Genomic DNA, 23,607 nt, shown 5'->3' on the forward strand with positions numbered 1-23,607 from the left:
TCCAATTAAGCATGTCTCTTTACTACCGGCATCTTCGTGGCTGGTTTCCTCCTCTCAGCCGCAAGCCCAGGCCGTAAGCCCACATTCAATTGTTTTGTCTCGATCGCCGTTAGGGGCCTCAGCTGCCTGGACCAAGAGCAAGCCACCAAGCCACCCCAGGCATCCACGCTCACATGACATCGTGTTTCTCCCGCGTCGGTTTTGGAGATGATTGATCGTCCCAGACATTTTCTCGCAGCACGACCGCTGTTGAGACGCGACTGCCTGGTCTACGCGAGCTGAAGCCGTGGTCTGGTCTTGGATACAAGTCGATCACAGTTCTAAGTCGGAAGCATATTAAATCTTTCAGCCGTCTTATCCATAGCTGATATGTAATCCTGATATTCGGTGATGTACAATGTACAGTTGGGGGACTTATCACACCCCACGTATCTATCTATGTAGACGTCATAGATCTATATCCATATGCAAAAGATGAATGCTGATAACGAAAACCATCCAATGTACTATGCCCCAGCAACCACATCAACTCCGTCTATATCCTTAAACCCTAGAGCCGAGCAGCCCTCATCTCTACGCCTCCCCGACGCCCTCATTCTCCATCAACGCCGCCCTCGCCTCCGTCTCATCGTCAACCTCCTTCTGCCCGACAGGACTCGTCCGCCCCGTCCCGGCCTGGATCAACACTGCAACAACAGCCAACGCAGCAGCAGCCTGCCACGTACCCCTCGAAGCGCCCGCGTACCTCTCCACCGCGATGGCGTGCTCCGCCGGCTCCAGCCCGCCATTGAACACCAGCGCCGGGCTCCCAATCAGCTTCGTAATCAGCTCCTCCCTCGCGGCGCTCAGCCTCCCCTTGCCGTCGAGCTCCGTGAAGCTCTGCACCAGCCCCGAGCGCAGCAGGCGGTAGAACACGCCGCCGCCGATGGCCGTGCCGAAGCTGCCGCCGAAGCCGCGGAAGGTGCCCAACAGGCTGGTCGAGATGAAGTGCTCCGCGGGCGCGCTGAGGTGCAGCAGGTGCGCTAGGGTGTAGTTGAGCGTGGCGCCGGTGGCGAGGCCGTTGAGCACGACGGCGGCGACGAGGGTCCAGAGGGCGCCGTCCGCGGTGGCGGCGAGCGAGAGGCCAAACATGGTCACGGCGAAGCAGGCCAGCGCGACGACGGAGGGCAGCCAGAAGGCGCCGTTGCGGCGGACGTGGAGCCAGCCGACGATGAGCCCGCCGGAGCCGAAACCGATGTTTGTCGGGATGAGAATGGAGCCCGCGATGGCTGGGGCGTAGCCGCGCACGGCGAGGACGAAGATGGGGGTGTAGTAGAGGAGGGTCCAGCGGATGGACATGAAGAAGAGCTGGGCGACGCAGGAGAAGAGGACGCCGCGGGAGGAGAGGATGGCGATGGGGATGATGGGGTCGGTTGCGACTTTGAACTCGATCAGGACGAAGAGGGCGAGTCCCGAGAGCGAGAGGAGGATGGGGAGGTACTGGATGTCGCCGGAGAGACCGTAGAGGAAGAGGGAGATTGTTAGGACCTTACGGGTTAGTATCGTGAGTGAGAAGAGAGGGGGTGGGTGAGGGTGCTCACGAGTGCGAAGGCGCCAGCATAGTCGATACGGGCCAATTTCTGGGCCACCGACCTGCCTTGTGCTTTCGTTTCCTGCTCCGAGCTGAGGGTCTTGGGGATGGTGAGGAAGGCACCGAGACCGGCGAGGATGCCGATTGGTGTCTGGGCCCCAAAAAGCGCTCTCTGTGCTGTCGTCAGTTTGGAAGACCACCAGCAGGGGCAAGAACTTGAAGACGAACCCATCCGATTACTGGCAACAGCGCTCCGTACACGACGGCCCCAAACGACAGCCCGATCGTGAAGCCGGCATTCACCAGCCCGACAAAAATGCCCCGCCTCTTCTTGTCGACCAACTCCAGCACCAGAATCACCGACAAGGTCATGATGCCGGCACCGCCCATGCCCGTCACGGTCCTCCCAAATATGAGAACCCAGAAAGAGTGCGCCGTGGCGGTGATGACGCCGCCGACCGCGAAGCAACCACCCAGGGGCATTACCAGATACCGCGGCGGGAAGATGGTCGCCAGACGGCCAAACAGAGGGGCCAGAGAGGCCATGCTGATGAGGTACGAGCTCGTGAACCACATGGCGCCCTCATAGGCCTTGAGCTCCTCCGCGATGACGGACTGGGTCATGGTCATGCCGGAGGTGTTCGAGGCTGCCGACGAATACAAGTGTCAACTTTCCTCTCACACCGGCCTCACAGGAGATTACTGCCAGAAATTCTTACCTTGAAGAAAGATGAGCATCCAGACGCTGATCATCAGAACGACGGCCCGAGCGGCGCCGATGGGCTGTTTGGGCGCATCTTGGTCCTCCTCTCCGTCCGAGTCCCGGCCTCGGCCGCTGCTGCCGGCCGGCGACCCATTTCGGAGCGTCCGAGAGCTCGTCTCGGAGTTCAGCAGCGTCGTCGTCTCCGTCGCGATGGCTTCATCGGGGAGCGACTCGACATCCCCTTGCCGTCTCCGAACATGCGCTTCATCCGCCATGGCGACGCGGTTTCTCCTCGGCCAGAATGCCCTTATCTCGGATGGTTGCACTGGCCAGGCTCGGCGTTACCCATGAAAGCGGAAGCTGAAGCTCTGGCGGGGTAGCTGGTTTCCTCTTTGCGCAACGATGCAAGGCAGTAAACTCAAAAAAATCCAAGAACGAAACAAGAGGGGGAGGGGATGTTGGTTGGAAGCCGCACTAGTTCTGCATCACATGAGTTACTTGACCAGCGAGCGCCATGCGTATGATTGATTGATGGCGGACATTAGTGCCACCACGTGTTGAGGACCGTTTATCTTGGTGCTTGGTAATCTGGCTGAGGTCCCCTTGCTTCTCTCCGATGCAGCTAGACGTCAGTTGGCGCGATAACTGAGATGGGGCCCGCCTTGGTGGAGCGTCTGCCCCGCCCCCCGTCCAAGTAAAGGCTCCCCAACGCTGTTGCCCAATCACGTCTCTGCGGTGGATGAACAGACCAACCTCACCTCGTGGACGTCAACGTCCTTTGTGATGCCGTCCGCAGCACACTTTCAGTATGTTCGGGACTTTTCAGTATTCAAGCTTGAATTATGGTAGTGGTTTGTTGCCCCCCTGATTTCTCTCGGCAACGTTATCGGAGGGTGTTATTCACCCCTGTGCGTCACTTACAACCCCAACTTCCGCGGCTAAATGGCAGTGCTATCAAAGAGCTGGCACTTTGAAGCTGATTTTTATTCTTCCTCGCTGATGTTGCATTTTTAATGCTACGTAGGAACTGGTTTCGAAAGGAGGTAGGAATTGTAAACCAGGATCTCGTGCACGTGAGAAGCTGGGCCTAGTATGCAGCGAGACAGGATCAAGCTGGCACCGCGAGATACACCCCAATAATTAATTCATCCTTCTTCACATGGATATCTAACGTTGTGTGTTCAACATAGTCGTTCTGTAAAACATATATGAGTGCTAAAATGGAGTGAAAAGAGTGTGTGTGTGCCCAGCGTGGAAGTTAGTGGCTGAGGTGCTTTCAATCACAATGAGAGAAGGAACAGGATAAGGGCGGGGACCAAAGAAATTAGGATTAAGCGGACGCGAAAACAACCTAACATGTTTATGGTGCTTGTGATGAGCGACCTGGGAAACCTCAGAAAAAGGAAGGACACTAAAGGTCGTAATAGGGACACCTAGGAGGGGCGGGATACAGAGGTAAACACCAGATATTTCTATTTCATCTAAGATACAGGTGACGTCCTTCTCGTGAGTGAGCTTCGCAACTTCGCCTTGAAGCACCTCAGTTTGACCCGCTGCAGAGGCGAAATAGGTGTGGTGGTTCCCCGGGTCGTCGAGATGTAGAAGGCGCGCAGCACCCTGATACCACGCGTTCCTGCCCTTCCCATCCCGGTGCGAACATATAACAATGCGAACGTCCTACTTCCGATTCGATTCACCTCGAGACCATCACGGGCGGGTAGGGGACGCCCTACCCGCTCGGTGGTGGAATGGTATGAGGTCTAGGATAAAGGAGGGTGGTGTGGAGGATATGGGTTCGAGCCTACGCGACGACAGGCAAAAACTACCGATCGATCGAATTTCCCGGAATGTGCACCAGAGACTAGCCCACACCGGTGGGTGAACTCTTTTGCCATTTGATCTTTATTTTTGATTGGGATTGACTGCTGAGCGCCCAAATGAAAGAAAAAAAAAAAAAAAAAAAAAAAAAGAGAGAGAGAAGATCGTGGTGGACAGAAAGCACTCATCCGTGAGAAGCAAACACAGACCGACACAATAAATTCCATGACTCCATTCTCCCCAGACATCAAGCCCTTCATGTCCCTATACCTCCCTCATATAACTGTGCCAGCACTCATGTCCAACTCAGAAAACTCGCGACGGATACCCCACAGGCATCATATCGTAAGGCGCAGGCATATACCACGCGAGTCCAAGGGCCAGGTTATACGCCCAGTGTTGACTCGAGCTGCCGTTGCCCTTGTCAATGATAGTCTCATGCGTCTTGACGGGCTCTTGCGGCGTCTTCTTCGCCTTCCTCGGCGATTTTGTCGCATTACCGCCGTTTCTCGAACCAGGACGACGACGGTGCAAGCGGAGAAGTCGACGAACCCTGCAGCGGGTGTTCCTCATTGATCGTGGCCGCGAAGTCTCGACGATCCATGGCGAAACCTTCTCATCAATCTCCAGCAAAGGCGCATCCTCAGACTGTCGCGTGCTCGCCATCGTGGAGGCGTCGTCAAACTCCTTCTCGACGCTGTAGAAGCGATGCTGCTCCTTCTCGATGCTGTAAAATTGTTGTCGCGACGCAGCCTGCGACTCTTTCTTGTGATCTCGTCTCATCTAATATACGTGTAAGTGACTGGGACTGCACGCCAACCTAAGATCCTCTCACACGAACCACTTACAAAAGAAGACGTCAGACGTGCCCTTCCATTCTTTCGAACGACTGTCCCGTTCCCCGCCGACGGAGCAGCGCCGGCAGCGACTTTTGAACTCCACGGCTTCTTCGGACTCCATCGCCGCCAAGACGCCGGCCACGTCGGTGACCGGGGCCCCGGGTGGGATATCGGCTGTTGTGGGATCGCGCAAACATGCATCTTTATCACGACTTACACCGGGACTCGGCGGTTGTCGTCTAGTCGACTCGACGTCAATTGTTGTCACCACGGCAATGGGAACGCCTTTGCTTGAAATGTGGTTAGGAACGGTCCGGTCGCGTTCCAGCTTATATGAAAAATCTTGAGGGGGCATTGTCTCTCATGTGCCAACGCACAAGTCTTACAAAAAAGTACGACCTGGCGACGGGGTGCCGATCGCACGGAAACTTACATCCAACCAGACTTCCCGGTATGCTCCCGATGCCTCCGCCCATATAATCACGGCCGACCCTTGGATGGGGCCGGCCACGTTATTTAAGCCTCGGCGCCATGCCACTCCCGGCGGGCGCATCTTCAAGACTTGGCCGACTCACGCGGCACTTTGCACGGACAAATTGCAAATCTCACCTCCGCGCCCTCAATTCGTGATCGCAAATAAACTTCCCGGCCAAAGGCAAACCAGCTCACTGGGTGTTGTGCCTCCGAACGGGACGAGCCACCTTCCTTGCCAAGGTAAGCGGCGAGAACCTTTGGGGCAGTCCGCCTCCACCTCCACACCCGCGCCGACAAGCATTTGGGGGCTAAGCGCGCGAAAATAAGCTTCATGAGGGGTGCTGCCCTTGCGAGTAAGCGATTACCACCTTGACAAACGATCATTAATTTGTTTGTTGTGTATGTAAAAGGGCGCCCATGTATGTATCTCTTTCAAGGCGGGGGGGAATATGCCTTCGCCATGCGTCCACTCTTTTGAAAATGCCCGAACGCCGGTTCTCCTTTTTGACTCCCTGCCCCAGATATGTCATATATGCGCATGCCACACGAATGGCAGTCTATGTAAACTCTCTTTTCCTTCCTTTTTGACGTCAAGGCAGATCGTCCACGTAGGCCAGCGTATCCCTCTCTTCGTCGCACAGCCTGGCAAACTCAAGCAGCAGCCGCCACACGTACAGCCTCATGTCTTCGCGTCTGAGTACCTTTCCCGCCCAGTCCCTACCCTGTTCGGCGATCCATCTCGCAGCGTCATCGCCCTTACTTTTCTTCCCCAGAACCTTGTGCACATCCCACTGCGAGGGCGCAGCATCATCTCCGTCAGTGAAGTAGTCCAGTACGCCGTAGAGATCTTGGAACGTGTTGTCCAGCGGGACGAAGTGAAGCCACGGCACGAGGCGGTCGTCGTGCCACTCGGCGTACACCGTCGCCTTGAGCGGCACGCTTGTTGACAGCAGAAACGCGCGGAAGCGGCCGCTGAAGCTGTACCCGTCCGCGTCGGGGAGGAACTTGCTGGAGAACTGCTCTGCCATGGGCGTCGCATTGACGACGGACAGGTGCGGCGTGATCCAGTCGCATTCCTTCCGCCGGTCGTTGCTGGGCCCGCACGACAAATGGGTGAAGCCCACGTCAGCAAACCCGGACAGGAAGTCGCCTAGACGCTTCTCGCGGCGACGCGTGGTGTTATAGCGCTCCAAAGGGGGCATGTCGAACGTCATGGCGCGGACGTCGTTGGCCTCCATGCCGCGGACGGTCGTTCCGTTGAGCATCTCGACGAGGCGCTGGCGATGGAAGTGCATCCAGTTGTCTGACTGTGTCAGACCGCCAGAGCCTATGCCGCGCCATGTGAGGCGGTCGAGCTTGTCTGGCCATGCTGGGCCATGTGAGCTGCCCCCGGTGTAAGCCTCGTCGTCGGACAGGTACATGGCACCCGGGATGAGGATGTCCGAGTTGACGCGGAGCTTGGAGCCACCGAAGAGGGGAATGAGGTCCTTCGTGGTGTTGACATTCAGCGGCTCGACGAAAGTCCCGTGGAGCGAACGTAGATGGGGTTGGACACAAGGATCTTGGGAACCGGTGAAATTCTGGATGTAGCCTTGTCGAGCAAACGGTGCCTCCCACGAATATGGCAACGTTGGCGGCAGTGACAGATCTGTTGCCGCGGGTACGTTCCTGGAAGGGGAGCCCTCGGGGCATGCGTCGCGCACCAGATCCCAGTACTTGCGACGATCGTCGCTCGTCCACTCCTTCGTGTACGACTTGCCCACGTCCGTGAGACCCTGGTAGCCGCTCGTAGCCTTGTTCTTCATGGGCATCTTGCGTCCCTTTTCCTCCTTCGCCAAGTACTTCTGCTTCAGCTTCCACGGGACCAACACGCGGGGCTCATGCATATAGTTAATGGGCATATCCACGTCTGGAAGATACTCCTCAAACTCAGACACAAGCGCTGTCCATAGATCCAGCCAACGCCCCCTCCCCTCGGTATCTCCTTCGTCCTTCGTATCTCCTTCGCTCTTGGTTTCTCCTGCGCTCGCTACCTTCTTATTCCGAACCCGAATGACATGTTCCGCCGCGTTCGCCTGGCTTGCAATTGTCTTGGCTTCGACGGCCCAGAAGGGCTTCAGATCGTCGTAGATGCGGTCAAAGAATTCCTCAATGACAATCGCTTGGGTCTCCTCGGCATGGCGGAACCACTCTTGGAAGCCCGGAGGCGGGTGTCGGCCGCGTCGCTCCCGGTAGCGTTGCGCGGCATTGTGCAGCGTGCGGCTCCGTTTCTGGAGGATCGCATCTTGCCTCGCTCGCGCATCGTGAATCAGCCAGTCGATCGGGTTCGTATTGACGTCGCTCGAGTTGAACGGGTACTTGAAGTAGTCGGTCACCTCGCCGTCGGTGAACTTGATCGTGGAGGCCTTCTGAGTGATTGTGTCGCGGTAGATGTAGGAACTCGTCAAGATGAGCGACAGGATGAAGACAACCAGTACACCCTTGAGCAGGAACATGGGCGACCTGCTTGGCGGCGGCTTGTTGATTGCCTGCCACACCATGGCGACTGAGTACGAGATTTCTTCCGCTCAGTGGATGGGGAAGATCAGGTTCAGTTCACCGTGGGGGCTTCGAAGTGCGGCCGGCTTCCCATGTTCGACACCGACAGAGGAAAAGCGAAGGTCCACGAAAGCAAAGACCCTCCGTCATCAACGAATGACGAAGGCCATATGCTGCGGGTAGCTTTCGTAAAAGGCTACGCGGCTCGGGAGCCCCTTTACCAAAAGATGCGCCGCGGTGGCAGACCCTGGTTCGCTTGACGTGGGGACATGATTGCGTGGTGGGGGAGATTGCGCCGAGCCACTTTAAGTGAGTAAATTTGAACCGCAGCTGCTGTCTGAGACTCGCAGACAATACTTGTGGAAGGCATGGCAGACCTCAATGATGAGACCGGGTGAGTGATTGTGTTTGTCGAATATGCATTTCTGCTTTGTGGTTACTCGGGAAATCTGGTGGTGTTGGTGCAGGAATTTAAACAACTACCTAGGTCTGACCTCTGCACGGCCCCATACCTCGCATTCCTCAGCGGTTGAAGGAGCCTCGACACAATGGAGAAAATGCAGCGGTGTTGGACCAATAAGTCGAGGAATCAACCATGATATTAATAGTATAGCAACATAGTGCTTTCTGTCCATTCTTAGTTGGGGGTGTAACGAGAACGCTTTTTATTTTCCCCCCTGTGTCTGGGTGGCTATTCCTGCGTACTGAAGCACTTATATCACGGGCAACGAGAGCGACGATAACGATAACGAGGAGGACGATAATAACAATAACGACAACGACGACACACGAAGACGATGACAAACGACGACGACGGTGGTAACGACGACGACAACAACAGTAAAGCGGACTTAGTTATACATCCACGTGAAACGTAGTCGCTCTGGCACAGGAGAAATAGGCCGTCTCAACGAAACATCATAAACTTATCGTGCCATCCATCTCTGTAGTTACAGCAACACTACCTTTCTCTGATTCTAAAGACTTGATTTATTACAAATCTACGCCCTCAAAGCCAAGACTAGAAGAAGAGAATAGTCGAGGAGCCACAAGCGGAAGTGTTGTTAACTCAGACCATGTAGAGGAACGTTAAGTCATCTCAGGTAGTGATTTCAAGGTCGCCATGCTACTAGAAGCCCTCCTACACACTGACCATAATCGCATTCGCCATTTTTTCTTAACAACATATGTATGAGTCGACTAGTAAATCAAACTTGGCTGTGTGAGAACATCCATGTGAGCCAAGGGCCGTTTTTGCTGCCTGAGAGCCGTTTGAGAGCCCGACAACGTAGATGTCATTGCGTCCACCGATGACACGTCCACTACGTCTTCAGATATCCAAATTTGAGAAACGCTACAACTTTTGCAGCCACTTGATGCCTGGCTCATGGAGTAAAACAAATCAAACTGGTGGCAATTCAGTCTTCAAGACGTTTTTTTCCCTTCAGTAATGTGGAATTATAAACCTCCAATGAACGTGCATGCAACAGACTGACCACATCATTGACTCCATCGGATCAACAACCCCCAAGTAAACCAATTTGGAGACCCCACACAGCTTACATAACCGCCACAACCAAAAACCCGGACCAACCCGGCCCCCTCCAGCCAATCAAAAGCTCCGTAATGCAATATTAGCGAACCGCCCGAAAAAGAAGAGGCGAAAACCATCGACGACGTCGACCACTCGCCGACACACGCATTCATAGCGAACTCCCCCCCGTCCTCCGCCGGCCGCACCGCCCTTCCCCTCGACGAACGACACCTCTCCACTCCATCACCGCCGCACTTTCCCCTGTCCTTCACCACAACCTCTCGTCACATTCAAAGATGCTTTCCTCCACGAGGACAGCGGCCTCAATGGCCCTGCGAGGTAAGCCTTTGCCCCGGCCCGACACCCGAGCGCCCGAAAAGAAACTCCCTCGCGGGATTCCCACGACGACGACCAAGACCGATATCCCCAACCACAACCCAATCGCCATCACACCCGCCCACAGCACCCCAGGATGAACACATGGAGCGACTGCGATAATGTGAATGGACACTGCTGACCTCAATTGGCACCCGTAGCGAGGCCGACCGCGTCCCTTATGCCCATCCGTGTCGCCGCCGCCTCCATCTCGAGCTCGTCACGAAAGGATGCCAGCTCCGTCACGCCGCACTCTGCCAGCGGTCTCATCAAGAAGGACCGCAAGGAGGTTCCCTTGCCCAGCCAGGAGCCTACCAAGGGCGTCTTGCAATATGCTCTGTACGAACACCACCCCTCATCACCACTATCCCCCACAACGCTCCCCCCTCGACCGCAAGAATCTCCCTACTCGCCACATCACCAAACACCTTCTTCCGTCCGCGCCAAACTAACTCGCACCTTCTAGCACCTCCCTCGATGTAATAACGAACTGGGCCCGCCAGTCCTCCCTCTGGCCCATGACCTTCGGTCTCGCCTGCTGCGCCGTCGAGATGATGCACCTCTCCACGCCCCGATACGACCAGGACCGTCTCGGCATCATTTTCCGCGCCTCCCCGCGTCAGTCCGACGTGATGATTGTCGCCGGCACCCTCACAAACAAGATGGCCCCCGCCCTGCGCCAGGTCTACGACCAGATGCCCGACCCCCGCTGGGTCATCTCCATGGGCTCCTGCGCCAACGGAGGCGGCTACTACCACTACAGCTACTCCGTCGTCCGCGGCTGCGACCGCATCGTCCCCGTCGACGTCTACGTCCCCGGCTGCCCCCCAACCTCCGAGGCCCTCATGTACGGCATCTTCCAGCTCCAGCGTAAGATGCGCAACACCAAGATCACCCGCATGTGGTACCGCAAGTAGATTATTTGCCGTCTGTTCCATGGGTGGTTTATGCGTGGATGGGGTGCCGGTGCGTGGGAAAAATTTAGGCGTGGCCTTTTAGCCACTTAGCCATTGGAGACGAAGCGAAGATAGGAGAGATGATCCCACAGGAGAGAGGCTGATATGCAAAATGGCATCCATTGGGGGAGCATCCGGGAGGCTGGGCTTTCTTTCTTTTGTATGCGTGTGCGTCTGTGTACATATGCGGAGGATCCATTCGGTAGACAAGCCGCGGATGGATTGTAGATTAAACAAGTTCTGCTTCCACGATTACTTTGTTTATGGCCTTTGGCCGCTGAATGATGTGACAAAACCTGCACCGACGGTGGCGCTGGTGAATGAAAACTTCCGCTGGGAATCGCGTCCTGGGGACTGAGCACTTCGAGCTGGTAAACAAGGTTGAAGCACCCCCAGGTAGCTAGCTCTACGCAATCTCAAGCCAGTCCAACATCACTAAACTTGGCAGAATTGGACACAAGACCATCTACACGGCACAAGTACTGCCCGGCGGGTCGATTTAGAGCAATCAAAATTCCACGAGTCCATGTGATGTGTATATATAACTACCTATATGTCTGATGCGGTTACACATTGGAGTTGTGATGCCCGTAATAATCAAATACGTCGACGCCCTACGGCAAGCTCGTTTCCGCCTCTTGCCCTTGGAAGCTCCGTATGGCCACAGCTTTTCCAAGGCAAGTATTATCTCCTTGCTGCGACGCACTTCGCAGTTTTCTAGGTTACCCATGCAAATTCGCCGCACCCAAGGAGCTTTTGGTACAACACAGCCTATTCTTCCACGCTCTTGCTCGCTCTCTTTCGATCTCTTGACTCGAACGGCTTCGTCGTCTCATCGTCACTTCCTCGGCCCTCCACATATAGAAAGGAGAAAGAGAAGGTTTATTCCAAGTATCCCTAACCGCACGCCGAACTTCCGAATGAAATTGATGCTGCAGAATTCACACAAACGACAGCTCCGGGCCGGTCCATTGCCATGACGCGTGACCATAAGGCATGATGCAAGTCTTGAGCCTACGTCGAACCGGATAACAATAAGGATCGCAAATCTCGGACAGGCTTCTGCTTGCAATTACTCCTGGCCAAAGCCCATGGTCTCCTCAACGGCAATGGTGAGCTTCTGCTGCAGCATTTCGAGGCTCTTGTACGGCGGCAAGTCCAGACGGTTGAAACTATGAATGGGTTAGCGGCAAATATCGGCTGCGAAAATAACAACAGAGCTTACCATGTGTGGGCCTTCGGAAGGTTGTTTATCTCACCCGCCTTCTCAATAGTGAACCTTCTCGGTCCATCGCTTCCCTGGAGATCCTTGAAACCGTTGACCGGAATACGTGATGTACCCGTAGCAAATTGGAGCAGACGCGACTTCTGCTCTCCATCCCAGGAGCGAATTGTCTGCCAGAAGAACTGAATGACCTCGTCAGACTCAGTGTATCCGCGATAGTCAGTGTGCTTCTTCCAGTCATCGACATCGATCTCCGCAATACCACCGATGAGCAGCTCAAGCTCACGCTCATCAAAGACGTTGATAAGGTCCTGAGGGATGAGCTCGTGGAAGCCATCCTTGAAGGCTTGGAACTGCTCCGCGATACGCTTCTCGATTCTCCACTTGACCATAAGATCAACGTATTCCTTCTTGTTCTCGTTCGTGACGTCAATGTTACGTCCGTTAGGAATGAGATCCTCGACGGTCATGACACCGAAGCGCTCGTCTTCTGTAGAGAACGTTTGCTCCAGGATACCGCCAGAAATATCATTGTCCAACATCCACTGCAACGAACGGTGGAAATCGGCATCAACACCCTCCATGTCGGCGAGAACGACCGACTTGCCAAGGATCATCTTGTACAGGGCACCGATGAAGAACGCGTCGAGGAAACGACGGTGGAAAATGGCCAATCCAACGACACGGCCGATGAACTTGAAGTAGTTCAGATGCTCCGGGTTGATGCCGGAGTGGGGGTTGATCTGGAGGGTATAGTTGTCGTGGGCGGAGTACTCGAAAAGGCAGTAGAAGGGGTTGAACATCTCGTGGGAAAGGAGGAAGAAGAATTCTCTGGACAAACCACCGTAATCCAGACCATCTTCTCCGTCAAACTTGATCATTAAACGCTTCTTCAAATCAGTAGCAGACTGCCGAGTGATCTCTGCGAAAGAATCCTCGAAAATGTGGGAGCGCCGCACTTTGATGTGGCACTGGCCGGACAAAATGCGCATAGCGGGCTGCGAGCGGAAGTAGATAAGCTTCCTTCTGAAGTCTCGCTTGTACTGAGGCACGTTCTGGTCCAGGGATGATGGCAAGCGGGGGTCATCCCAAGTTGTCGTCTTCGTGTTGTGGTCCACAAAGTACACTCTTGCTGTGTTGGTAAGGCGCATTTCCCAGCCGCTAGGCAAAGGTCCCAATTGGGATACGGGCTGTTGCTGAATGGTGCCATTTGTGTTGTTTTGGCCGCCATACATACGGATGTATTGCTGGCGACGAGGGTCCACCCAGGTGGTAGTCCGGGTGTTGTGGTCCACGAAGTAAGGTCGGCCCTCCGGCGTCCATCTCTGTTCCCAACCGGGAGGCAGCTCGCCAGTACCCGGGCTCGTGGCACCGGTATGCATCATCGTGGCATTGTTCGCGTTCTGCTGGGCCGCTTGTTGCTGGGCCTGGAGAGTCGGGGAGTTTGCACCGGTGCGGTCCTCGGGAAGCGTTCGGTTCTGATGTCTCTGGCGTTCCACTTGGGTTGCGTTTTCACGCTCGTTTCTCTGTTCCACAGCTCCGGTGGCAGTAGGTCTGTTCCAGCTAGTAGTTCTCGTGTTATGATCAACGTAATATGTCCGTCCCAGATTGTCCTCTCGGCGTTCCCATCCCGCCGGCAGTCGGCCCTGCGCATCTTCAAACGGGCTGAGAGTACTGGCGGTGGTTCTCGTGGGAGCTGCGGCTCCATTTGCAGCAGGCGCAGGTCCGGTTGACGTCATGCTAGCCGGGCGGTGCGGTAGATTAACTTGAGAGCCAGGAACTGGCCCCCCGTTGGGAGCGCCCATGGCGGAGCCCGGTCTGCCGTCGGGCGGCGGGGCGGAGAGCGACGAAATGTTGGATCCTTGAGCGGGCGGGACGAGAGAGGGACGACTGGACGAGGCCTGGCCAGCGCGAGCGGGTGTAGAGAGGTTCGTAGAAAGGTTAATTATTAGTTTTCCGTGGACAACGAGGTTGTCGGTCGACTTTTTCAGGTCTCGCGTGAGCATCTGGTCTTTACGGCGGGAAGCGGGTTAGTCACGTCCTACAGGATGAAACAAGCTGACGAGGGGAAGAGCGTTACCATCTGCGTCGGGTGCCAATTCGATAACATCGCCGATTCTAACGTTAATGACGCCGAGAAATCCTTGATCCTTCTTCTTGAACTTCTTCTGGTCAAATACTTGGACGGCGAGAATGGTGTCTTCATTCACGTGGCTGTGGTTTGTCAGCGATGATGCTCTGCACGAGACATGTCCGGAGCACTACGCACAGATCGAAGCTCTCGTTCCAGTATGGGTTCAACGTCCGCTTTTGAGCCGTTGTAGTCTTGGTCTGGTCTCCGTTGACGGTAATGACAGCGAAGGGATCCGGAAACCCTGTTGACGGTGTTAATCAACATGGTGAAGTACGATGGGGAAAAGGACTACGTACGGAAGACATCTCGCTTGTACAGGCCATCTGCGGCGATGACTGTGTCGAAGTTAGCAATTGTCGATGCAGCGCGGGGAGCCGACGCGGAGATGACGAACTCGTTACTCGAAGATTGGGCTTGCGGCTACGGGCAGTTACAGTTAGCTATCGTTATGCTTCCCGGCTTTGATGGTATCGGAATGACCAGCCCATGAAGATGGGTCCGGCCCAGCAGGAGCAAACTTACTTGGGTTGCCCGGCATCATTGCGGGAGGAACTCATTTCGTCGCAGGATGTCCAGCGACAACGGTATCAACTCCCAGAATATTTGTCGTGTCCAGACGAGACTCGCCCAGTGTTGGAACAGGTGAGGGGTCACGAATGATCTGCGGAACTTGTTTGAGGATACCGGATCGCGATCGTACGGGGTATGTTTGGCGTCGGTCGAGGACGGGTGCACGCAGCAAGAGTGTGCAGCGACGGCGAGATGATGCGAACGGGAATTGAGGTTGACGACGGCGGCAAAGGCAGAGCTGAGGCTGTGCTGTGCTGTGCAGTGCAGAAACCCCCCGCTTCGAATAGCCAAGTGGGCTGGGTTTTTGGGGTTCCTCGGGGCTACGGTGGATGATAAGGTGACGCGGCGGCGGGCGGGAAGCCCGAGCGAAGGGCCGTTTTGGTTTGTAGGTAAGGTATGGTATGCTAAAGATGCTTGGGCTGGTATCGGGCCAGCGATGGTCAGGCAGAGCGAGGAGAACGAGGGGTTTTCTCGCCGATCAAGTCGTGCGGTGAGAGAACGATTCGCCGACCGGATTCGAACGTTTGCAGAGGGAGGTTGGCGATGGGAAGTCGACAGGATGGAGCGAGTTTGGTGTTTTGGTAGTCGCCCCCGTCTGAGCGCTTGTCAAACGGTATGTGTGTGCGAGTGGGTTATTGTCTCCGGTCGGAAGTGCGCAGTGAGGCAAAGAAGGTTGTTAGGAGAGATGCGGGAGGTGAGGTAGGAGGTGGGTAGGCATAGCGTCCTGTCACCAGTCAGCGGCCATAGGCAGGCATAGAGAGGGACACAGAGGCAAGAGGACTTGGCCCGTCCCGCAGCTGGGTACCTTAGGCAACCTGGAAGTACCCCGGGCCTACCTCAGGTACCTCTTCGTCCACCAGCGGTAGCAGGGAGCCCAGTGAAGTAGTGGAGTGCCCTGTATCTTTCTTAGCTGCAGCCGCCGTACAAAAGACACCTACGTTCACAGGTATGGAGTCAGGTAGGGAACCTTAGGTACCTTAGGTAACATTGGCAGCAACTATTGCGGTGGTGATAGGCTCCAGGTGTTTGGTAGACTCAGGTGCAGACAGCGGGGGAGGTTGGCAGGTAAGCGCAGGTCAGTTGGAGGAGACTTGGAGCAGGCGACTGGAGGCAACTTGGGGAGCATGGCATGGCTGGCAGTGCAGATGGCGAATTCACTCCATCTGTTCAGTCTTCTGCCCGATTGTTAGGCGTCGGCGGGGCTTCAAGGTAGCCATAGAGTACCTCTGGCTTGAGAGAGTTTGAGAGATATGTACATCTATCTGAGAGACTGCTCGCTGTGATGGTCACTTGCTCTCGATTTCGCTTCAACGCATCCACTGCTTCTTGAAAAGGTATCTCGACATCAGTATCAGAGGAGGGGCTGTTCTCAGAATAGGCCCTGGGGATTGCCCCAGAAGGCAGGGCCTGCATATTGCTGGGTGGATGACAAGCACATCCAAAGGCACGGCTGGCCATAAGAGGGTACCGGGAATTGGTGAGATACTACAAAAGGTGCCTCGGAGAAAGCATGCTGTTGGTTGGTGATGGGAATCTTGAACTGCAGACAATCTTACCAGACGGGAGCACATTACCTGCAAAGTGTTCCGCAGACTGCACCTCTGTCTTCCCTGATTGTACTGGCCTGCCTCTATTCTTATCCACCGCAACCAGTCAATCAGTCCCTCGACATCGACACCGACCTCGACATCGACATCGGCCCAGGCTCGCACTCAAATCCACCTTCCGTAAGCCCCTGTCCGCTGTTGTTGTCGTCGTCGTCGTCGTCCGTCTTCCTGGCTCCCTCCCTCGTCCCGTGGTAGCGGCGCCCTGGGGAGTCCTGTACCTGACGTAGTGCTTCAGAAACAGGTCGACTGCCCCTCCTGGCAACATCCATCCCACGCGCGCTGTGGCTGGGCCACGCAACCGGTGACAACCGATGCGAGGGAAAGCAAGTACCTCACCTTAACCGCAGTCACTAAAAGCGACATCCCGTCGCGACTAGGGCAGAAATCGTCCGTAGTGCACCTAGCTCTCAGCTCATCACCGCAGGCTATGCCGAACGAAAAAGCACACCTCAGGTTCGAAGAACGAGGAAGGGCGACAGGCCGCCTGCTTAAACGCTGTTCCCAATCGTGTTTCGGATGCTCGTCTTAGATGCCAGAGAACTGCCAAATACCCCCGTCGTCCCCTTGCCTGACATGACCTTACCTTGACTTTCGCTACCCCCCGCCAAGCAAACACAGGGTACTTCATGTTTGCACACGGTACCATCCGGTTTGAACGGTGCGGTACCCTGGCGATTGCCCTTGCCATGCTCCCAGCCCAAGAGGTCTTGGTAGGCCCCTCAGTTCGGGCCGTCCACCAAGATCTAGAACCTCTGAGCGAGCGAAGCAAGCACTGCACTCTCTCTTTACATAATCTTTCGTGGCGAATTCAATCTTTAGCACCAGAATTTTCCATCAATTTGGAAAGTCACATGGATTCTTTTCTAATCAGTACTAATCGACAAACCATCAATCATCCTAGGTAAGAAAAAAAAAGGCATTTCTCGAAAGCAAGACCCTACACAGAAAGACTCGTCCAGCACCGCTGCTGGATGCTGCCCACGCCGGCCCTGCTTTCTTGGCCAAAGGGATCAAGGCATGTACCGACAGTGAACCCAAACCAGAAACAGCGCATTGTTCCTCGTCCCATCAACGCCCTCCCTCCATCCTCCCGAACCTCATGCGCCGCAGGCGTGCGCCCTTCCATCAGCAAGCAAACCCCCCATATTTTCCCCGTCCGTCCCAGCATGAGCCCTTGAACCAGAAGAAAGCAAGAGAGGTGGTGGTCCTCAGGAACAGAAAGGGACGGCCAAGGCATTCGAGCACATCCAACCCGCAAATGGCCCTTAGCATGATAGTCGCCCGGCACGTTCAGCCCGTTCCCCCTCCCCTCCGGCCCCCTCCCCAGGCTCCATCCATCCTTCATCGGGGCCATCCATCGTGCGTGCCATAAATAACATAACCTTGGTGACAAAAACGAGTGCTTCGTCCTATCGCAAAAGTCCCTCTCTTTCCTAAACCAAGCAAGACGTACGGGAAAGCGAACCATTTCCTGCCCTCAACTTCGCCCAATGAGAACCGCGGTCACGGCAGCGGCTTCACATACAACTAGCAGCACGTGCCGCAGACATACTTGACGCTGCGTCCAATCCTTGACATGAAAAGGGCACCATCTTTCTTGCCCCGGCCAGGTGTTAGGTAGCCTACCGCTAAGCATTTCCAAGACGATGTTCCGCCCTGGGAATTGAGGCCCCCTCATGCGGTAGTGTAGAGAACAGGCCGCAAATACATCCCCCGGGCCGTGTGTGTCAGCTGGCAGATGGGGACTCCCGCGACATGTCAGCGCCTCTCGTCCGGCAACCCTGCGCCCGGATCGGGCGACGTCGTGGGCCACGCGCGGAAAGGCGGCACCGCTAGGCTCGTCCGTCCTGTCTCGTGGCGTTCCGACCCTGCGGATACTACGCGATTAATCGTTTGGTGTTCCATGACGCTTCTCGACCCCTGTTCATGGTGTTTACTGTACATATTCGAACGCCATCCCCCGAGTATTTGGTTACAGTCCGTTCGATCCGCGTTTGGAGTCGAGATCATTTACAACGAGCGAGCGTAACCGACCGACTCTGGGGTTGACGGTTCACGTCTGAATCGATCTTGAGCCATCAACGCCAGACGAAAGACCACGCGGATGACGCAGCTGTAGATCATACAACATTTGTAACTGGGACTTGGATTCACTGAACTGAAAAACCTATCGACTCTGTGTGTTTGCAGAGGCCTGACCTATTCCTAAACGCCTTGTTGAGCTTCCCTTGCCCTACCGGATCCTGTATGGTACAATCGAATTGCAGTCCTGTCAGTGGCCCAGCCCTCACGGGGCCGGGGCCGCAGGTCGAGGCTTCGAGGGGTACACCCCGGCATCCTAATAAGGGGAGTATCCGCCTCTTCCTCGGCCACGGTAGCCTCCCCGGTAGCCACCACCTCGGGGAGGGAATCCACCACCACGGCCGCCGAAGCCGCCGCGACCTCCACGGAATCCACCGCGACCGCGGCCTCTGGACATACCAGGGACGTTGGTCCGCTTGGGAACGACCTTGATGTTGCGACCCTTGAAGATGCTCTCGTTCAGAACGAGGGCCTGGGCGACAAGGCTGGGCTCGGTAAACTCGACGTAGGCGTACCTGTGCGAGAGCATGTTAGCACATTGCTGCTTCCAACCGCGGCTGGCTCTGCAGGGCGTCAAGAGATGCAGAACACGTACCCCTTGGGTTGTCCGGTGAACTTGTCCAGCAGGATGGTGACACGGTTAATCGAGCCGCAGCTCTGGAAGTGCGCCTGAATCTCCTCGGGGGAGGCGGAATAGTCAACGTTGCCGACGAAGATGCTGCGGCTGTCGACGTCTTGCTTGTCGTCGGTGTTGAGGTCCTGGGCCTGCTGGTTCAGGCTCGCTTGCATCTCGCGCAGCTTGGCCGCCTCCTCTTCCATCTCGGCGACACGTCGCTTCATCGCCGAGATTTCCTCCTCCTACGTTCATCATCTTGGTCAGTCTAACCTCCTCTTACTACGCGAAGCCTAAGGGCCGTAGAAGGCTTATTGTCTTTGCGCACCTCATCGTGGTTGTTCTCATCATCGGCGACGCTGTTGTTCTCGGCGCTGTGGTCATCCACAGGCTTGTCCTCGGGCTTGACGTCCGCCATGGCTGCGGTCTCTGGTGATTTGAAAACGATGCAAAAGCGTCTGGAAGAGGACTGTCAGTGATGATGTTTGAGGAAGCTTCAGAGATGGCTGAATCGTGCGCCAAGGCAGAGACGCGCCAGTAAGGCGACCGGCAGCCTTGGGAGGGGTTTCCTAGTAGGACTAGCTCCTGCTACGATTATGCGGCAGCCAAAGGAGGGAAGGTACTCACGACTCTGGCAACTGCAGGAGCAAACTCTTGCCCTGCGTTGGATGGATGAGCAGCTGCTTGTGCAAGGCAGGGAACGGATTGAAGCCGATGGCGAGGCGGACGAGGCGAGGCGAGGTGAGGCAGACGTCCGTCGAAAGGTATCCAAGGTTCGAGTCCAAAAATGGCCAGGGAGATTGGTCCACGGTTTAGCCGGTGGCGCCCCGATAAGACCGATAAGAGCTTCCTGATCTCGATCTCGCACAAATGTGGGTTTGGAGCTGTCTGAGCTTGGGAAGCTGGAATGGAAGGGGGGACGTTGAAGATATATTGGGTTCAAGTAGAAGACATCTCCAAGTCGAATATGGTGTTTCTAGATGACGTCCAACTGGCAGCACCGTATATGTGTTCAGGTTGGTTTTGGCTGCCAGCTCCTTGCTCAAGCACCTTGTCCAGCGGGGTCGTGGAGCTCACAGGGTAAGATACAGCTACAGCCGCAGTGGTGTGCACCTGCTGTTGCTGTGTACTTTGAGCTCCATTGCCCAACTGAAGCCAACCACCTTCAGTACCTTTCACTGTTGCCTACCTACCTCAGCAAGACCTCTACCTAAATTGTTTCAGAAACATGGCAACAAACCCCAGGATATGCTCTCAGAAAGGCATTCACCCTGGCGGTATGCGAGCATTTTACTTGGTAAGACGGTCGCGCCCCTTGTCAGGCAGATGCCACAAAAGTTCTTGTCTCCCTTGTATCAGGTTCATATTTGGAGCTCTGCTCTTTGTTGTCTTCGAAGCTGAGGGAACTTTTTACCAAGATTTGTGTGTAAGGCAGCTTCATTCAAGCAAATCAGGCACCGAGGTCCCCTTTAATGTTCTGGTTTGACGACAAATCAGTGGCCTTTGGGCCTTTGTCTTTCTCATCCCCGTTGCATCGCCATCCACGTCTCGCTCTCCGCCATCCATGCTTTCTGGCTCGGTGGTAAGGACCTGGGGCTGACCTTCGCTGAATTTCTCTCCCCGTGCTATAATGTATATCAAATTGGCTCGGCATCTTCAATATCAACCTCCTAGGATTCAATGCCCAAACTTACGTCATGCTCGAACCCTGACCACGTTACATTGCAAATTCCCACAGGTGCTGTCATAGCGGGGGAGCGCGTGTATGCGATCGACCAAAGAGCGCCGAGCCAGTGCCTGGCCTCTGGGCACTCGCAATAAGATCGCATCTCGCATCGCCCCCCAAACTTTCGATCCCCCAGTCGCCCCGGGTCGCCCGTCCTCCGCTACGGGGGAGCCCCGAGAGCGCTCCACAGCCCCGGCGGTTCGGGAGGACGAAGCGAACGACAAACGGCAACTGCAACGACGAATTACAGACAAAACATGGGAGCTCGTCGGCACGACGATAACCGAAGCCAACCCCATCCACCCCCCGGAGCCTCGTCCTCGTGGCCGGATAGCCGGTCTGAAGTTCGCAAACTTACCTGCCAAGGAGGTTGGTGCTGCACTTAGTCAGCCCTTCAGGACCCCGTGGTTCGCCTATCCCGTTGTCGTCGCCCACGTGTGACGTCGCCGAAGACACACTGCGTCAGCAACCGCATCGGCGGGCCCGGCCCAGCACCTTCACATTTGGGCTTCCTTCTCAGCCTTCTTATTTTTTTGCGCCGCGCGCGTGAGCTTCCTACTCTACAGGGTCTCCGTCCAGATAAGGCTGCGACCGCGTCGCCGAAAGAAACACACGAAACATATCACTCCGGAAATCAAATCTCGCCATTTTTCTCGCCGTTCCGAATGGTCGGAGAAGGCGACGCCTGAAACTGCAGCGATGGCGACCGACGAGGAGGAGGCAATCCGGCCTCTGCTCTGGAGCTTCAGCGGGTTTCGCGAGACCAACCGGCCGGCTCCCCTCAGGCAGCATCTCCGGGAGTCCCGCACCAGCCTCAAGGACATCCTCTCGTCTCGCACGAAGCACTACGCGGTGCTCGCGCTGGTGTCGCTGGACGTGGCAGCGCTGTTGGCCAATATCTTCATCGAGCTCGTCGCCTGCGACATGAAGCGCGAGGACGAGCCCTGGGTCAAAGACACGCGCGAAGGGCTGACCATCGCCGGCCTCGTGTTCAGCTGCATGTTCATGATTGAGCTGATGCTATGCGTGCTTGCTTTTGGTCTCCGGTAAGTCTTCTCAAGGTGCTTGACGTTGCGGCATAACTAACGGCCACCCCAGATATTTCAAGGATTGGTTTCATCTGCTCGACGGGGTCGTCATCATAGCAAGTTTTGTGATTGACGTGCTGTCGCACGGCATCGTTGAGGAGATTGCTTCGCTCGTCATTGTCTTCCGGTTGTTCAGGTTCGTCAAGGTCGTCGAGGAGATGAGCATGGGCGCGGCGGAGAGGATGGAGGGCTTGGAAGCGCAGCTGGAGGTCTTGAAGAGGGAGAATGGGGAGATGAAGAGGCAGCTGAGCCGGCGATAGGTCCGAGATGTAGCTGGCTCCGGTTCCGGTGGCGGCCCGTTTACCGGCACTTAAGATGAAGATCCCCGGCTGTGGTTAATGTGTCTAATGATAATGAACGATGCAGCAGGAGAAGGGCCTCCAGGCCAATTTGAGCGTTGTGGCTTGGTTTAGTCATGAATGATACCCGACGAATCGGATGTGCCTATACTGCCTTCGGACCTAAATTCGCAACCTAAAGCAGCGAGCCGTGATACCTTCGGGGATGCCATTTGATAGGTTGTCTCCACGTCGATCCCTCTGTCGCGCATCCAGACCCGTAGAAGGACAGGGCATGGGTGTTTAATGCAGATATCCGTATTTCTAAGGAGAGCCGCAAATGGAGACGGCCTGCCATCTTGAACCGCAGCCTTCGAACGAATCGTTGGCGTCGACAGTGAATTGACAGTCTCGATCCCACTGCATCACTCAGATTGCCGGTCTCGGCGGGCCCTCGGTGGCAGTTGCAGCGGGGAGTGGCGCATCGCCGGAGGCTGCCTCCGCGATGCAACGCCAGCCGCCCCGGCAGCTAATGCACCTCGTATTTGCAGCCTCGGAAAAACAGCAGGCATGGTGGCTGGACAGAGTGAGTGGTTGGTTCTGTGAGACAACATCCCCAACGTCCCCTCTTCATAACGTAGCCCGTCCACGCAGAAAACGAAGACTTGCATGAAGCGGATACCCTGGATATGCGGAGGAGCAAGAATAGCAAAGGCTAGAGAAAGTGCGCCACCTAGGCCGTCAGCAATGGGGCAGAGGGGGACCGACACGACAGACGAACATGCAGCGTGTTGGGCTTGCTGTCGTCTCCGAAATCTAGCCTGCCTCCATGAATGACTGGTTCTAGAGTCTAGAACCTGACTGCGGTTCAGAGGGCTTCGTCGCATACTTCAAGACTCGCGTGTAGCCATTAGTGCCACAGCCCGGATCGGAATCTTGTCATTGAAGAAAATGTCTAGAATTCGTGGTGGAGAGAAATTCCACGACGCCAAACTACCCGCCTTAGCAGTCGATCGAACAACCAACACCCATGATATGGAAGAATGCGAGTGGCGAATCAGCAGGGCCAGAATAACCGGGGCGCAGCGAGCCTTGAGGACAACACGAGAAACACGACGCTGGACACGACACGAGTCACAACACCATCCAGCAAGCAGCCCGAGGCCCAAGAACGACACATTTTGCGGCCGGACCGGACCAGTCAAAAAGCAACGCGCTGTGTTATTTCATATTTGCCCGAAAAAGGCACACGAGCTGATGAAGCAATATTGGGATCAGACAGATACGCTCTCTCCCCAATAGGCCATAATCCCAATTATTGCCATCCCCGACAGCCGTGCGCGACCTTCTTCGACAGGGTCAAAGCTGCAGGTAAAACACCAGACGACAGGCGACGGCCGCGTCGTCTGAGATCAGATGTGCATGCATGCATCCATCGCATTTTGCCGTGCAGAAGGAATAACTGATGGACGTTGAC

The 23,607-nt window shown here is 55.7% G+C and overlaps 7 protein-coding genes across 7 annotated transcripts; 2 read left to right on the forward strand and 5 right to left on the reverse strand.

Moving 5' to 3' along the window:
* Positions 1-573: 573 nt before the first annotated feature.
* On the reverse strand, positions 574-2,548 carry GCG54_00011440 (Efflux pump FUS6; the record flags this gene model as incomplete). The annotated part of the gene is made up of 4 exons (XM_045411345.1): positions 574-1,527; positions 1,581-1,742; positions 1,799-2,217; positions 2,290-2,548. The coding sequence occupies 4 exons, from the start codon at positions 2,546-2,548 to the stop codon at positions 574-576; spliced, it is 1,794 nt and encodes a 597-aa protein (XP_045268403.1).
* A 1,849-nt stretch (positions 2,549-4,397) lies between these two features.
* Positions 4,398-4,874, reverse strand: GCG54_00011441 (uncharacterized protein; the record flags this gene model as incomplete). The annotated part of the gene is made up of 1 exon (XM_045411346.1): positions 4,398-4,874. The coding sequence occupies one exon, from the start codon at positions 4,872-4,874 to the stop codon at positions 4,398-4,400; it is 477 nt and encodes a 158-aa protein (XP_045268404.1).
* A 1,120-nt stretch (positions 4,875-5,994) lies between these two features.
* Positions 5,995-7,944, reverse strand: GCG54_00011442 (uncharacterized protein; the record flags this gene model as incomplete). The annotated part of the gene is made up of 1 exon (XM_045411347.1): positions 5,995-7,944. The coding sequence occupies one exon, from the start codon at positions 7,942-7,944 to the stop codon at positions 5,995-5,997; it is 1,950 nt and encodes a 649-aa protein (XP_045268405.1).
* Positions 7,945-9,772: 1,828 nt separating this feature from the next.
* Positions 9,773-10,768, forward strand: GCG54_00011443 (NADH-ubiquinone oxidoreductase 19.3 kDa subunit; the record flags this gene model as incomplete). Its single annotated transcript, XM_045411348.1, has 3 exons — positions 9,773-9,815; positions 10,013-10,190; positions 10,318-10,768. The coding sequence occupies 3 exons, from the start codon at positions 9,773-9,775 to the stop codon at positions 10,766-10,768; spliced, it is 672 nt and encodes a 223-aa protein (XP_045268406.1).
* A 1,111-nt stretch (positions 10,769-11,879) lies between these two features.
* GCG54_00011444 (E3 ubiquitin-protein ligase RSP5) lies at positions 11,880-14,723 on the reverse strand (the record flags this gene model as incomplete). Its single annotated transcript, XM_045411349.1, has 7 exons — positions 11,880-11,979; positions 12,033-14,014; positions 14,078-14,246; positions 14,302-14,407; positions 14,463-14,501; positions 14,561-14,586; positions 14,689-14,723. 7 exons carry the CDS (start codon positions 14,721-14,723, stop codon positions 11,880-11,882), a joined length of 2,457 nt encoding a protein of 818 aa, XP_045268407.1.
* A 3,958-nt stretch (positions 14,724-18,681) lies between these two features.
* Positions 18,682-19,456, reverse strand: GCG54_00011445 (Embryonic polyadenylate-binding protein 2-B; the record flags this gene model as incomplete). The annotated part of the gene is made up of 3 exons (XM_045411350.1): positions 18,682-18,940; positions 19,021-19,283; positions 19,322-19,456. The coding sequence occupies 3 exons, from the start codon at positions 19,454-19,456 to the stop codon at positions 18,682-18,684; spliced, it is 657 nt and encodes a 218-aa protein (XP_045268408.1).
* A 2,007-nt stretch (positions 19,457-21,463) lies between these two features.
* On the forward strand, positions 21,464-22,112 carry GCG54_00011446 (uncharacterized protein; the record flags this gene model as incomplete). Its single annotated transcript, XM_045411351.1, has 2 exons — positions 21,464-21,810; positions 21,863-22,112. The coding sequence occupies 2 exons, from the start codon at positions 21,464-21,466 to the stop codon at positions 22,110-22,112; spliced, it is 597 nt and encodes a 198-aa protein (XP_045268409.1).
* Between the last annotated feature and the right edge of the window lie 1,495 nt (positions 22,113-23,607).

The sequence above is a fragment of the Colletotrichum gloeosporioides genome (assembly GCF_011800055.1).
Source record: "Colletotrichum gloeosporioides strain Lc1 chromosome Unknown consensus_17, whole genome shotgun sequence".
Classification (NCBI taxonomy): domain Eukaryota; kingdom Fungi; phylum Ascomycota; class Sordariomycetes; order Glomerellales; family Glomerellaceae; genus Colletotrichum; species Colletotrichum gloeosporioides.